At 43.0% G+C, this 16,160-nt stretch overlaps 1 protein-coding gene across 1 annotated transcript in view; it reads left to right on the top strand.

The window, feature by feature from the left end:
- Positions 1-9,829, top strand: part of SH2D4B (SH2 domain containing 4B) — a 43,587-nt gene extending 33,758 nt beyond the window's left edge. Inside the window, exons 7-8 of the mRNA XM_070753918.1 lie at positions 8,559-8,779; positions 9,737-9,829. Coding sequence (XP_070610019.1) covers positions 8,559-8,779; positions 9,737-9,829 — 314 coding nt within the window. The remainder of the gene's footprint in view (positions 1-8,558; positions 8,780-9,736) is intronic.
- The last annotated feature ends 6,331 nt before the right edge of the window (positions 9,830-16,160 follow it).

A 16,160-nucleotide genomic window follows, 5' to 3' on the forward strand; every position in this document is an offset into this window, starting at 1 on the left:
CCCTTTGCTCTGCCAACTAATTAGCTGGAACAAAGGCTTTGTGGGCTTCACGTGAGGCATAATAGAGGTGGCATCACAAATTACACATTTCCCTTTACAAGCGCTCATAATATGGAGCCCACAATGAACCACAGGCTTTAGGTTAATAACTACTTTCACACTTCGAAGAGAGCTGTGAAATGGAATCAACATTGTTCGCTTCGCCCGTCATGTATCATTTCCCCCCTCTCTCTTTCTCTTTGTATATTTCCTCTCTTGCTTTCTGTCTCTGTCTCTTTTCTCTCCCCCCCCTCACTCACACACACTTTCATAACTGTTGTGGTTAGCTCTGGCCCTTCTCCTGCCCCAAGGACTGTGGGTGTGGGGGAGACATCCACATGCTGCAGGTCTGTTTTGCCCCCAGTGGAATCTGCTGATGAAGGCTCCTCTGACCAAGAAGACATGAGTGAGAGGGAGGAGGAGAGTGTGGCAGACAGCTCAGAAGGAGATCAATTCTCTAGCTCCTCCTTGGATTCGGAACAAGAGTTAATGATACAGCCACGCATGCGGAGAGCGATGCATAGTCAGCAACAACTGAGAGATTATTATCAAAGAAAATGAGGCCACCTGTGGTTGGGTGGGGCTGTGGTCATTAGTGAGGCTGCTATAAATAGCCTGTGGGTTTGGCCATTGTGGAGGATTGTCTGATCGTTGTGTTTCGTGACTGCTTTGCTGACTTTGACCTTTTGTATGCTGATTTCCCCCCGCTTTGAAACTAAACCAGAGCAAAGTGTGTTTCACTTTGTGAAAGAAGAAGGACTGTGAATTGCCTCACAGCTGCAAGCTAAGTATCACAGAACTGATAAGGGACTTGTACAAATTACCAGTTTGTTTGGAGACGAGGGCTCTTTGCTATACCAAAAGAGGGCTTCGTTTATTTGAATTTTCATTATGAAGAACATTGTTTTGAATTTTCAAATGTGTGTGTGTCTAAAATTTGTACCTGTGAATTTTTGGGAGGAGTCTGCCAGAGAGCCTGACAGAACACATAACGTCTGGAAAAAATCCCCCCAATTTTATTACAGAAACAGAACATTTTATGGATCTCTTTTGAAATATTGATATGGCTACTAGTTGCAAGTGGGTGTTTCTGCACTGGACTCTCCTACGTCTTGCAGATGAAGACCCCTTCGGGCCTGATGGGATCCATTGATTATAATCACTGCACAACACCTCTTGCTGAAAGGTCTTAGTTTTAGAGGTTTAGAATTAGGCCGCACTTTTTCGCAGTTGGGAATGCTACAACACTTGGCACTTCTGCCACACGAATCCCAGCGGCCGATTAGACCCCACAGAGTTGGTCTTCTCCAGGTCCCATCAACCAAACAATGCTGCCTGGCGGGACCCAGGGGAAGAGCCTTCTCCGTGGCGGCCCCGGCCCTCTGAAACCAGCTCCCCCCAGAGATCAGGACTGCCCCCACCCTCCTCGTCTTTCATAAACTCTTGAAAACCCACCTATGGCGCCAGGCATGGGGAAATTGATATACCCCTCAGCTATTATGATTTATGTATGGTTTGTTTGAGTTGTATGATTATTTTTATAAGGGTTTTCAACTGTTTTTTAACCATTGGATTTGTTTATTGTGTATTGTCCTGTTGTGAGCCACTCTGAGTACTCGGAGAGGAGCAGCATACAAATCTAATAAATTATTATTGTTGTTGTTGTTATTGTTATTGTTATTATTATTGTTGTTATTGTTGTTATTGTTGTTGTTGTTATTATTATCATTATTATTATTATTATTATTATTATTATTATTATTATTATTATTCTTCTTCCTGCCTTTTGCCACCACCGGAACCCTCCTGGAGACCAGTTTGGTGGAGCAAGCGGGGGTCTCCTTGCGTGAGATTCGTCGGAAGCCAAGTCTCACATGAGGACTTGCGCACGAATGAGATTCAGGCGATTTTTGCTGATATTTTTGCTTCTGTGCATGTGTGGAAGCAAAACACCACCAAAAATGGGCAACATCCAACGTGTGAGAGGGACCTTGCGCCAAATCTCATGGGTGGACACACGTTCATGCACCAGGGGTGTGGAGATGAGTGTGCATCTCCACTTCTGCTAACGGATCCCCAATCCCACCCATACTGGGTGCCACCCACTACCGACCCCCAACCCTTTTGCTCCTCTTCTCTTTCTTTATCTCCTACTCTCTCTCTCCTGTCTATCTATGATCCATCATCTATCTATCTGACATCCTTCTATCCATTTATCCATCTGTCCATCAATCCCTCTATCCATCTGTCCATCCGTCCATCCATCCATCCATCCATCCATCCATCCATCCATCCATCCATCCATCTGGATTTATCTACCGGGAGGGACTGTGCTAAAAGCCATCTTTAATTGAAGAGAAGATTGACAGTCGGGAGAGGAACAAAGGTCATGTATATGAAACTGAACACAGACACTGAGTGAAATGTTGGAATCTCATTCATCAAGAGAACCAATGAGAGTTGGGAAGAGAGTGATTGCAATAAAACACTTACAGCTTATTTGGAAAGGCTGAGCTGAATAATTTAAAAGAGGCCGAAGCAAAGGCTGACAGGGACAGGAGGGAGGGGAGCAGGTGGACAGCAAAACGGAACAGCCACAGGTGTGGGTGGAGAAGAAGACAGGTGAGGGAGAAGGTCATGTTAGTTGCATAGACATTTAGCATTATGTATTTTTTTCATAAACAATTTAGTAAAAAAAAGGAATAAAGAATTAATATTTGTGTCTGGTCTGGTCTGGTCTGGTCTGGTCTGGTCTGGTCTGGTCTGGCCTGGTCTGGTTAGTCTAGTCTAGGAGGAGGAGGAGGAGAAGGAGGAAGAGAAGAAGAAGAAGGAGGAGAAGGAGAAGGAGGAGGAGGAGAAGAAGAAGCAGAAGCAGAAGAAGCAGAAGCAGAAGAAGCAGAAGGAGGAGAAGAAGAAGGAGAAGAAGAAGAAGGAGAAGGAAGAAGAAGAAGGAAGAAGAAGAAGGAAGAAGAAGAAGGAAGAAGAAGAAGAAGAAGAAGAAGAAGAAGAAGAAGAAGAAGAAGAAGAAGAAGAAGAAGAAGAAGAGGGTTTGTCTCTTTTATTTGTCTCCGTGAGTGACACAGTGGCTGGTGATAGATCCTCGTGGTCTTTGGTGACAGATGAAAGGAAAGACAGGAGGACAAAGAGGAAAGAACAGAATCAGCACCAATGCTTTGTTTCAAAGAGGCATTACTGTAATTTGCAACCCCACTTTGCAAGGAAGGTGCATCAACAACTAACACAGCAGGCGACTTCCTTGTGTGCAGCACAGCTTGTTAGTGAATAAAGGGGAAATATTTTGACAGCAATTTGAGAAATGCTCTGCAGTGCTCAACAGCCTGGGTGAAACCAAAGTCCAGGATCCTAAGGGTGCCACTCTCAGAAAGCCCTGCAGCCCTGACTATGCAGCAGGTCTGGTTCCTTCCCCCACCCCCACCTCCTCTCGTGACCCCCAGGGCTGGCTGTGGAGGGGCTGAGGGGGTGCACATGAGGAGGAGGGGGGAGGGAAGCTACTTGTGGGGCCGCCTTCTGCCGTATGAATCTCAGCGACCGGTTGGGTCCCACAGAGGTGGCCTTCTCCAGGTGCCGTCAACTGATCCAGGTTTCTCCATATCAACCCTACAGCTCTAACTCAATATTTAACTCACACTCAAACAGCTCTAGCCAACCAACAACATTACCACCACCAACAGCCAAAATAAACAGCCAACCTTAACAGCCAATATCTCCGGGACCGCCTTCTGCCGCATGAATCCCAGCGACCAGTTAGGTCTCACAGAGTTGGCCTTCTCTGGGTCCCGTCAACTAAACAATGTCGTCTGGTGGGACCCAGGAGAAGAGCCTTCTCTGTGATGGCCCCAGCCCTCTGGAAACAGCTCCCCCCAGATATCAGAGTTGCCCCCACCCTCCTTGCCTTTCGTAAGCTCCTTAAAACCCACCTCTGTCGTCAGGCTTGGGGGAATTGAGACTTTCCCTCCCCCTAGGCTTATAAAATGTATGCATGTTATGTCAGTATGTATGATTGGTTTCTTAAATTGGGGTTTTTTAAATTAACTTAAATATTAGATTTGTTTACATTGTATTATTATTGCTGTTAGCCGCCCTGAGTCTGCGGAGAGGGGCGGCATACAAATCTGATTAATAAATAAATAATAAATAAATAAATAAATTGTAAAGTTGCTTTGCATTTTATAATGCTCTGGGCCAATCAGACGGCAGTTTACACCCTATGACTCAGCATTCAACATGCTTGCAACCTTCTTTTGCCTTATATGGCAACATAATGGAATTTCCCCTAGGACTGAGTTGATCCTTGACAGGAGAGCTAGCTCTTGACAACTGAGAACAAAACTCCCCACAGACACATTTGACCACTCTCTCCAAGAAATGTCCACAGCTTTCCCTGAGAAACCAGGCTCAGGCTTTGAGAGAAACTGAAGTTATCTTGGAACACATAGTACATAGTGGTTATTTCCTCAAAAATGAACATGATTGATTGCCCAGAAGGGTTTCTTTCTCTTCCCTAATTTCATCTGCGCTAGTTAATCCTGGTTGCTTCTCCCCAGCGTCAAGATGGTCCTTTCGCCAGTAGCTCAACCAGCAGTTGGGCTTTATTTTGTGCAGGTGAGTCCATGAATTGAGCAGATGGTCTGTCCTTCCAGCAGTTTAGTCTTCAAGGCCAGATGTTTTGGATTTACTCTGCCTTGCTTTGTTGGAAAAGAGGCTTTTAATCTTCTTTCAATGCTTCAAGTGAAACAATAAAAGAGCCGTAATATTTTGGAAAGATCATTTGTAGCGTGGTGGATGGGATTCATTTTTCCCCACCTGTTCTTCCGAATGAACATCTGTAACACTCAGGGGAACAGATGCAGTAGGTTTTTATTTGTGCATCACAGCATTTGTGTGAGATTTTACCATTTCAAACTGAGGTTGAGTTTTCTGAATACCATATTATTCAACTGAAGGATTCAACCAGGAACAAATGCCTTGTTAAACAGTTTCAACAGTATCTGTCCCCTAATTTCTTTGGGGAAGTAACAGAATAACAGAGTTGGAAGGGCCCTTGGTTGTCTTCTAATCCAACCCCCTGCTAAAGCAAGAAACTCAAGACCACTTCAGACAAATGGTTGTTCTGTCTCTTCTTCAAACCTCCAATGTTGGAGCATTCACAACCTCTGAAAGGAAATTGTTCCTCTGGTTAATTATTCTGATTGTCAAGAAATTCCTCCTTAATTTCAAGTTGCTTTTCTCCTTGATTAGTTTCCATCCATCGCTTCTTATCCTGCCTTCAGGGGCTTTGGAGAATAATAGTTAAATATTATGTGAATCTTCTCAAGGTTTAAAAGCCAGCTTTGCTTTTCAGCCTCATCTAAAACCCAAGACTTCACCATATCTGAAGATAGTTGTTGAAGGAGATAGTTGTTGAAGGAGATAGTTGTTGAAGGAGATAGTTGTTGAAGGAGATAGTTGTTGAAGGAGATAGGTGTTGAAGGAGATAGTTGTTGAAGGAGATAGGTGTTGAAGGAGATAGGTGTTGAAGGAGATAGTTGTTGAAGGAGATAGTTGTTGAAGGAGATAGGTGTTGAAGGAGATAGTTGTTGAAGGAGATAGGTGTTGAAGGAGATAGGTGTTGAAGGAGATAGTTGTTGAAGGAGATAGTTGTTGAAGGAGATAGTTGTTGAAGGAGATAGTTGTTGAAGGAGATAGTTGTTGAAGGAGATAGTTGTTGAAGAAGAGTACTGCATTCAATTTTGGTCACCACACTATAAAAAGACACTGAAGCTCTTGAGAAAGTGCAGAGGAGAGCAACCAGGATGATTAGGGGACTGGAAACCAAGACATATGAGGGAAGGTTGCAGGAACTGGGCATGGCTGGTCTAGTCAAAAGGAGGTCCATGGAGAACATGATAACAGTCTTCAGATACTTGAGGGGTTGCCACAGAGAGGGTCGCACTATTTTCCAGGGCACAGGAGGGACAGACCAGAAGCAATGGATGGAAGTTGACCAAGGAGAGATTCAACCTGGAAATAAGGAAGACCTTTCTGTCAGTGAGGGCCATCAACCAAGGAAATGGCCTGCCAGTGGAGGTTGAGAATGCTGCCATGAAAACAGCAGAGTCTCTCTCGGAGGCCCAGAAGGGAACGTTGCCGTCACCATAAAAGGCTCGGCCTTGGCAAACGGTGCAGCCAAGCAAAAGACCAACCGGAGAAGGTCAGGAGATTAAAATCCAGAACTGAAGGACGTGTCGAGAAAGGTGATAACTGGAGGGGTGGGGGAAAAGAAAACCCTGACGAAGGGAAATCAGTTATTGGAGAGAAAGAGACGGCTGGTCTTAGCCACACTCAGGCCTTAGTTATCTTTCCCTCCCCCCTCCCCTCCCCTCCCTCTCTCCCTCCCTCCTTTCTCCCTCTCTCTCCTCTTTCTCTTTTTTCCCCGTCTCTCCTTTGTCCTTCCTCCTTTTTCTTTCTCTTTCTTCTCTCCTCTACTTTTCTCTATCTCTCTATCTATCTGTCTGTCTGTCCATCCGTCCGTCCACCCATCCATCCATTCATCCATCTCTCTATCTCTCTATCTAATTTATCTAGCTCTTCTCCCATTTCTCTTTCTCTCACTCCTCTCCCCATCCTCTTTCTTTCCCTCCTCTTTCTTTTTCATTCTTTCCTCTCTCCTCTACTTTTCTCTGTCTATCTGTCTGTCTATCTTTCTATCTCTTCTCTCTCTCTCTCTTTGTCTCTCTCTCTCTCCCCCTTTCCTCTTTCTCTTTCTTTCTTTGTCTCTATCCTCTCCGTGTGTCTTGTCTTCTAAATCTGACATTTCTCATCTTCACTTCCACAAGAGCTGGCTAGGACTGAAATTAAAGAAAAGAGACTCTGGTGAGAAAAATAAGCCGAACTTAAGCCAACAGTGATTTTCCAGGAAGTCGTTGTGTTTGAGAGGAGACCAACAGCTTCTGTGGAAGAAGGAAACTAGATTTTGTGAGCTTTACCTGTTAATCACGGCCGAGGGAAGGAAAGGAAGCATGGGGAGATTTGAGTTCAGTGTTTCTATGGTAATAGCAAGTTTTAGTGTGCAAACATTCTGGAATGGGGCATGGATTACATTCGTGACTTTTCTCACTGCTTTTCAGAAGAACAATATTGTTAATTACGCACAATTGAGAGATGATGCAGGTTAACTAACCTAAACTTAAATTAAGTCAAATGTAGAGAATCTTAAATTCAGATTAGGCAGAAGTTAGCGTGCGTTATGAGCAGGGAAGGCTGCAAGGTTTTTTACTACCACACTATGGGGGCATGGCTTATTTTGTGGGTGTGACTTGCTGGCCATGTGTCCAAGTGGGAGTGGCTTGATGATCATGTTACCAGGGATGGCTTAAAAGTCATGTGACTGGCTTAAAGGTGGCCAACTTGACATCACTCATGTCAAGGGTTAAGGATAGGGGGCCTGGCCTCTCCTGGCCTCCAAGAGAGACCATTCCCCTCTCTATTTACTCTCACTGGACATCCAAAATAGACTATTTAATTCTATGTATAGATGCCATAGGTGTACATACATATTACACACAGGCACACAAAAATGTGCATTATCTACTATATAAAGTGTATGTACACACACACACACACACGCACAGCTCTTCTAAAATTATACACATTCAACCTCATTTACTGGGATAGGAAAAACAGACCCAGAGCCCAGAAGGGGAAAAAAGAAAGAAAATTCAATTTTTTTCTACCGGTTCTGCGTACCTGACCGTACCTGTAGAAGGTTCTCACTGGTTATGAGATATTGAAGAATCATCAACATTGTATTCAAACCTCCAACCACCTTCACTTTTACCTTGGTTCGCTGCCCTCCTCTTGCAATATTTCCTGCCTTGCTACGAAGCAGGTGCCATCGAACCCCTTCCTACAGCAAGTGTATTGCTACCAGCCCTTAGGATAAAAACGTTGTGCGATATGAATTTTGGACACAATTGATTTCTTACAATCTGTATTATTCCAACTTTTGGCGACAATGTGTGATGTTAGATTATAAGTGACCTGGTGGAGAATGAGAGAGCGCGAGAGAAGGGGAAGGTTTGTCCAGGGAGTGGCAATCGTTACAAAAATCTCAGCGGTTGCCTTTGAACTGCTATGATCATAGTGGATTCAGAACAAACAGCTGCTTGATCCGCTGGTTGGGGAGCGCTCGACTGCTGGAGATTGAAATTTTTCATTAACCAAGTGAGAACTTGCTTGAAGGAAAATATCGATTGAATGTATTTGACTTTGAAACATTCCCTTTATTTGTGGCTGCTTAATTATATTTATGTGTCTGAGAGAGAAGAGAATATTTGTAACTCAAGGCTGAACTATGGGGATTTTGGTACAGTGGCGTCTCTACCTAAGAAGGCCTCTACTTACGAACTTCTCTAGATAAGAACCGGGTGTTCAAGATTATATATTGCCCTGAGTCTTTGGAGAGGGGCGGCAGGTACATCCAATGACATATGGTAAGTCACTTTTGCTTTTCTTTTTAGGCATTATCACTCGTCAGGAAGCAGAAGAACTGTTGATGGACAAGCCCGAGGGGACATTCCTGGTGCGGGTCAGTGACAAAATCTGGGGCTACGCCCTCTCTTACCGGCATCCCAATGGTTTCAAACATTTCTTGGTGGACGTGTCAGGAGGTTTCTACAGCTTCCTCGGAGTGGACCCCAACCGCCATGCGACACTCACAGATCTCGTTGATTTCCACAAGGTCAGAGTCATTCGGACAAGGACCAGTCCCTGAACTGGACCAGTAAACAATTCAAAAGGAAGGAGGGAAGGAAGTGGTTTTCCAGGGACACTGGACAGGGCAAATGCCCCGGGTTTTCGGAGAAGGGCGGCATACAAATCTAAATATTAATAATAATAATAATAATAATAATAATAATAATAATAATAATAATAATAATAAAAACCTGTTTGACCCAATTATAGGGTGGAGCATACTGCTTTCGCTTTCACTTTTCATCTGTAGCCTGGGAGCCTTCGCAGGCAGTTGCTTTTGTGATAAAACTATTTTTGTGTTGAATTTGTTTTAAATTCATAAAATGTAAATTCAACTCAAAAGAAATACGTAGTTAATGTATGAGCAGAGTAATCCCTGTTTACCACGGTTGTGCACACAAAGAAATTTATTTTATTTATTTATTTATTAGATTTGTATGCCGCCCCTCTCCAAAGACTTTAGATTGAGATTCGTTGTGAATAACTAGTCAGCCTCAGACAGATATAGTAACTTGAATTAAAGCTTACTTTGAGAAATAACATATTCAGATAAATAGTCTAAGGTCATATACATGATAAGTCAGAATAAAGTAACAAAGTACATAGTCTTTTATTTATTTATTTCTTTTACTTCTATGCCATTTATTAATTGGGCTTGTTTGTCATACACAGCAACATCCCCTTCTTTCCTTTGGGCTGGTTGGGGATGGTGCCGTGGGATCTGGTTAAGCAGACCTAAACAGAGAAGACCTTCTCTTTAAGCATAACTCAAAACTCTGGCCAACATCCCCTCCACCTCCTGCTTTGTTCCTACTCAGTCCTGCTCAGCCAATTTCGCAACGTGACCCCATGGTTTCAGGCTTGTAGACCTATCGATAGACCTCAACTCTTGGGCTCATCCATATTTTTCATCCCACCGATGACTTTTATTTTGCATTTTCAGGAAGAAACCATCACCTCTTCTGGTGGAGAGCTGCTTCTGGAGCCTTGCAGGCAGACGGAGACCCCTCCTGACTATCGTTGGCTTTTTGAGTGACTGCTTTTTATGGCTTACTCCCCCCCCTCCAGGACCCTGGGAGAGGTTCTGGAGGACCCAAATTATTAGCAAAAGAAAAAGCCCCTCTCTGAGAAGGGAGGCACTTATTGTTGCCAGTTGATCATCTACAACCTGTGTGAACAGATGCCTTGCGAAGACCATCCAAGCTTCTATCAGCAGGCCTTATTTATCTCGTACATAATGCAACGCTTGGAGCAGCTGGACCTGGTGGCTCTATAATTATACTCCCAAATATAGTAAAATCCCCCTTGATTTTTTTTAAAAAAATCACTATGAACCGTTACAAAATTATATGATTGAATTTATAGCAAGGGTCCAAAGGTTTGTTGAATGGTATCACCTATTGAAAATGAGGAGGGCAATAGAATTAAAAATAGGATGGGATGGGATGGGATAGAATAGGATAGAATATTATTATTATTATTATTATTATTATTATTATTATTATTATTGTTTAGATTTGTATGCCACCCCTCTCCGAAGACTTGGGATGGCTCACAATAGAATTCTTTGTTGGCCAAGTGTGATTGGACACACAAGGAGTTTGTCCTTGGTGCAGATGCTCTCAGTGGACATAAAATAGAATATACATTTGTCAAGAATCAGGAGGTACAACACTTAATGATTGGCATAGGGGTCAAATAAGCAATGAGGAAACAATCAATATTAATAAAAATCTTAAGGATACAAGCAACAAGTTACAGTCATACAGTCATAAGTGGGAGGAAAAGGGGGATAGGAATGATGAGAAAAAACTAGTAGTAATAGAAGTGCAGACTTAGTAAATACTTTGACAGTGTTGAGGGGATTATTTGTTTAGCAGAGTGATGGCGTTCGGGGAAAACTGTTCTTGTGTCTAGTTGTCTTGGTGTGCAGTGCTCTGTAGCGATGTTTTGAGGGTAGGGGTTGAAATGTTGCAGCAAAACCCAGTTACCAGTCAAGGGAATGGAGACCACGAGGAGATTGAGTGACTCAGGTTCATTGATGCATGCATCCTGCTCAGAAGATAGAACAGCAATGCCTGAACAACCATTAACCGTTTAGCTCGGGTCCTTACACCTTTCCAGAGAAGTAGGAGGAGCCAGAGTGTCTTTGCATGGACCAATAATATCAGCTACGTGTTTGCAGGCGTATAGAAAGGGAAGTAAAAGAATAAAGTTGACAGAAAGTATGATTACATGGTAAAATAATCACAAGGTAAGTGCAAGGACCACATATGGGGTGTATGATGCGTGATGGTTATATTTAGAGTCTTCAGCATTCATAAGATTCACAGGTTTCACCTCCCAATTCCCACAGTGTTTGTGTCTCCATAAGGAAGGTAAAATACAGACCATGCATTGATGACATTTTCCAGTGTGGAACTGATGGTTACAACATTTGTAAAACTGAAAGGCTAATAAAAGCATTCTCAAGGCACTTAAACTGTATAGGAAAACGCGTATGTTGGGGTGTCTTCATCAGAAATAGTTTGTGTCCAGGATGTGGGGGGTCAGTAAATATTTTCACATCAGCACAAATTTTCATATTTTACTGTCCACAAGGAAACTGCTTTAATGGCAAGAGGCAACTTGTCTGTCAATCGTCCCAAGAGAGACAAGGGATTTTGTCACCTTCTGGCTTGCAACCATGAAAGAGGTCAGCAGAGGTTTTCAGCTGATATATTTTGTAATTGTTGGACAAATAGCTATGGAGAGTTTTAGTTATTCCGATCATGGTTGTCCCCGATCGATCAATAGATGATAGACAGACAGACAGACAGACAGACAGAGGAGATAGATGAATGTCAAGCGTCTGTGCAAGAACCACTGAAATCTTCCCTGCTGGGCTCATTCTGAGTGGGTTTTTAGTTCCTGGGAGATTCACCCGTGTTGGGGGGAAGGGCAACTGTCCTTGAGACGAGACCCCAGAGTCTTTTTTCCCCACTTGCTTCACTGAATTCTTTCTGCCACGTAACATCTGTCACTGGGAGACTGAGAAACATCTTTTAATGCCAACTGTGTTTCCCGCTTGTTTCCCAAAGGCAAAGAGACTTTCTGTTCGTGAAAGAGAGTTTATTTTCAAAATTCCGGGTGGAAGCATCACCTCAAATCCCATTAATATCCTTTCAATGTGTAATACGTGAAAAGGCAGACGAACCGACACGATGCCATTAAGCAAACAATGAAAACTCTCAGAGTAAACAAACCAAATGCTTTGAAATGTAAAATTAAAAAAAGGATATTGACATAATGGTAAATGTGTTGGGATTCTTTTCAAATTAGGCAGGTGGAAATTATTCTCAAGAAGAACTGCGGCAGAGTTTCTAAAATGTGTTGGAAAGAAAGCAAGAATTTTGTGACTTTTCCATTAGAAAGCAATACCCCCCCACGCCCCCACCCCCATTGGAACTTCTGGTTCTCCTGGCGTTTTTATAGTCTCACCAAATCTCCTACAAAACGGGGCTAGCTTGCAGGGTGGAGTGTTTTCGAAATGGTGAGTGGACTTCTTAGAAGTCAGGTCTTACAAAATCAGAAACAAAAACAGGCTGAGTGATCTGTGCCACTCTTTTATTTTTTAAAACTTTGGTTGATGTAGGGAGTTGGATTAAATGTAAATCATTCTACTCTCCATGTGAGTTTTCATCGTTTCTACTAATAGCTGTGAATGTCCTGCCAGAAGCCTGTGTAACTGTGTAGGACAGACAGGCAGAAGACTAGCAGAGCACATTCCTGAAGTAACCAGAGTATGCAAAACATTGGCCAGACCAATCCTTGAATACAGCTCACCCGTCTGGAACCTGCACTGCATATCGGACATTAAATACAATCGGGGGAGTCCAGAAATATTCCACAAGAAGAGCCCTCCACTCCTCCGCTCTCAACAGAAGACCTTATCCTACCAGACTTGCAATTTTGGGTTTAGAAGATCTAGAGCTACGTCGCCTTTGATCTGACCTAAATGTAGTTCATAAAATGATTTACCATAATGTCCTACCGGTCAATGAATACTTCAGCTTCAACCACAACAACACAATAGAGTCAAACTTGATATAAGCTGCTCAAATCTTGACTGCAGAAAATGCGACTTCAGCAACAGAGGGATCAATGCCTGGGATTCACTCCCTGACTCTGTGGTTTCTTCCCCAAACCCCAAAAACTTCACTGTTAGATTGTCTACAATTGATCTCATCCCATTCCTAAGAGGTCTGTAAGGGGGTGCATAAGCGCACACTCATGCCTACTGCCCCTGTCCTGTTGTCCAAATTTACCTATGTCTACTTGCTTATGTTCATACCATACCTATTATCTTGTACATGTTTTGACAAACATACAAATAAAAGTAGGTAGGTAGAAACATAGATAGAGAAGATAGATAGGTAGATAGGTAGGTAGGTAGATGGTAGGTGGATGGTGAATGATAGATGATTGATAGATGATGGATGATAGATGATAGATAATAAATGATAGATGATAGATAGATCTCACTCACCAAAAATGTTGTAAAAATTATCCATTCAAGATACTGTCTGGAAACTGCAGACCGAAATTATTGTCTTGGATTGTTTTCAAGGGGTGACAGCTGGATTTGTAGCAGCATAATCCACCCCTGGAACAATTCCTAAACTGGGAACAGAGGAGAGTGAAGAGTTGTCCTTTGGCCTCTCAGCCCAGCTACGTTCTAATGAACACACGCACACACACACATACACACACACACACACACACATAGCCTAGCAATGTGATTTTTCATACCGCCATCTCTTCCACCCTCCTTTTTAATGAGCCCTTCATGCATATCTCATATTATTTTTTAGGTTTTACCTGACTTTAAAATAAATTCCTTCTAAATTCCCCAGCAAATGAAGTGACTGGCTAGAAAAATTGCAATTTCATCTAGAGAGTTTTATTATGCTAATAAATGTCAGGGTTTTCAAAGAAAGGAGCTGCTTTTTCTCCTTGCAAAAATAATGGGTGGGGGGAAAAATCACCCCTCCACCAACCCACAGAGTGGGAAGGAAAATCAGGTATAAGCAGAAATGGCAACTGCCTAATACAGAAGGATTTAGCTGGTGATAAATGTACAAGGAAACAGAAAGCGATGCCAACAGAGAGGATAGAAGCCTCACCAGGGAAGGAAGACGCAGAGCCACTGAAATGAATCCAAGGGAATGGGGGCTACGTCTTTTGCTAAGCTCAGAAGGAGGAGATCCAGTTGAATACTCAGAGGAGGAGGAGGGAAATGATTCTGGAAGTTTCTACAGTCAACCAGATAATAATAAATTTATTGTCATTGTCAAAACAACGAATTGTCATTGGCAACAAAAGTCATGTGACACCCAGAGACCAGTCCCACCATACATAAAATCAGAATAGGTAAATTTAAAAATAGAATAAAAAATAGAATTTAAAAAAGATAGAATAAAATGTCCCACCCACTATAAATTCCCCACCTTGAACCACTCAACCATCTACATGACAAACCGAGTAATATTGTCCAACAGTTCACCGATGGTGACCCTTTAGTTTGTTGTTAAGGGCGAGTATAGCTCTGGGGTAAAAACTATTCAGGAAACGTGTGGTCCGAGTTCTAGTTGTCCTGAATCTTCTGCCAGAAGGCAACAGTCCAAAAAGATTGTAAGCAGGATGAGAAGAGTCTTTGAGAATGTTGTGCACCTTCCTAGAACAGCGAGATGTGAAGATGTCATTATGTTACTTTATGAGTAACATAAGAGCAGAGTTGGAAGAATCTTCTAGTCCAACCCATTGCTCAACCAGGAGAGCAGTGATGGCAACCCTTTTTCCCCCTCAGGTGCCAAAGCTTGTGTGTTTGTGGTCTTTGTTGCTCTTCTCTGCACACCACACTCTTTCTAGAATCTCAATCTCTCTTTAAATATCATGATACTGGACGTAGTATTCCAAGTGTGGCCTCAGCAAGGCCTTGTAAAGCGATGCTAACACTTCACGCGGCCTCATTCTGTTCCTCTGTCAATGCATTGGCTGATGGGCTCCACTTCCAAGATCCCACTCGTGGCTACTGCTATTGAGCCAAGTTTCACCTCATCTGCACCTGTACGTGTTTGTTTTATTTCTTGCCTAAGTATAAAAACTTTACTTTCATCTACACTGAATTTCCTTTTGTTATATGGGGCTCTTGGTTCAAGTCTGCCTAGAGCCAGTGTGAGAATGAGGCGGCTGACGAGGACTCGTTTTTAAACAGTAACAACCGGCTTGTTCTCAAAATATTTTATTTACACTTTGGCACAGCTCCATCCATCTCCCTCTTTTCTAGCACTGTCAGCTGAGTTTCCCTCCCACAAATCTTCCCCGTAGACACACAAAATCTCCGTCATTGGTTACAGGCAATGGATCTTTTATAGCCTTGAAAGAAGAGACACAGTTTGACGTGACACAATTTACAGTTTCTAGAAGTCAGAGTTGCCTTTTGTGAAAAGGAGACCTGTTTCTTCTTCCCTGACCAAGGATTTACCCTGTGTTTTGGAGTATAAGACGCACTTTAGTTTTTGGGGAGGAAAACAGGGCAAAGAATCTGCTTGCCAGGTATTCATCTGTCCTGCGTCCTTAGTCTGGTCAGTTTCAGCACATTATTTTATCCCCAGATTATTCAGAGAGAGTAACAACGAAAGAGCTTGCAAGCCAGTAAGAGCTGGGAAAACCCTTGGCATCTGGTTAGGGCTGGAAAGAAACCGATTCGAAGCAAGTAGAGCAACTCTGGGCAGCTGATGAGACTTTGCTGGGCTTCATTCTCTGTTTGAAAAGACTCTTAAAAGAAGACGCTGACTTTTGTGAACATTAAATCCCTTGATCAGTTCTCACCTTTGTGGGCGTCTGATTTCTGGGGTCTGGGGGCTGAGACAGAACAAGAGCTTTTGATCTCTGGAACGTTATGGGAGATCTGGAGTATGGGATTCCTTCCAGGGACAATGGCCATGGACCTCCCCACTTTCTGCTCTTGTCCAAAAGAAGAAGGAGAAAAAGGAACAATTGGCCTGAGCTGCTGGTGGTCGATTTGTCTCACTGGCAGCTGTGCGTCAGGTGCCTCCGAGTTTAGCAAAGCGACACTTGAGAAATCAGCTGTCAAAATGGCAGAGAAGGAAATAAACCCTCGAAGAAACAGGGAATCTACCCACTCTGAGAAGAAAAGTCTGTTTAGCAAACACCCCGCAAGGAAAGCGCCTTATTAATGAGGTCCCGACCTTTGATAACTAAGACAAAATAATGCAAGGCAAACAATGCGAAGGGCTCTCTTAAGCACCACTCCAGCATCGCCCAAGGAGCTGGCTGGGTTTTTACATCCGATCATTTGCAAA

This window comes from Erythrolamprus reginae, chromosome 5, assembly GCF_031021105.1.
Source record: "Erythrolamprus reginae isolate rEryReg1 chromosome 5, rEryReg1.hap1, whole genome shotgun sequence".
Classification (NCBI taxonomy): Eukaryota; Metazoa; Chordata; class Lepidosauria; order Squamata; family Dipsadidae; genus Erythrolamprus; species Erythrolamprus reginae.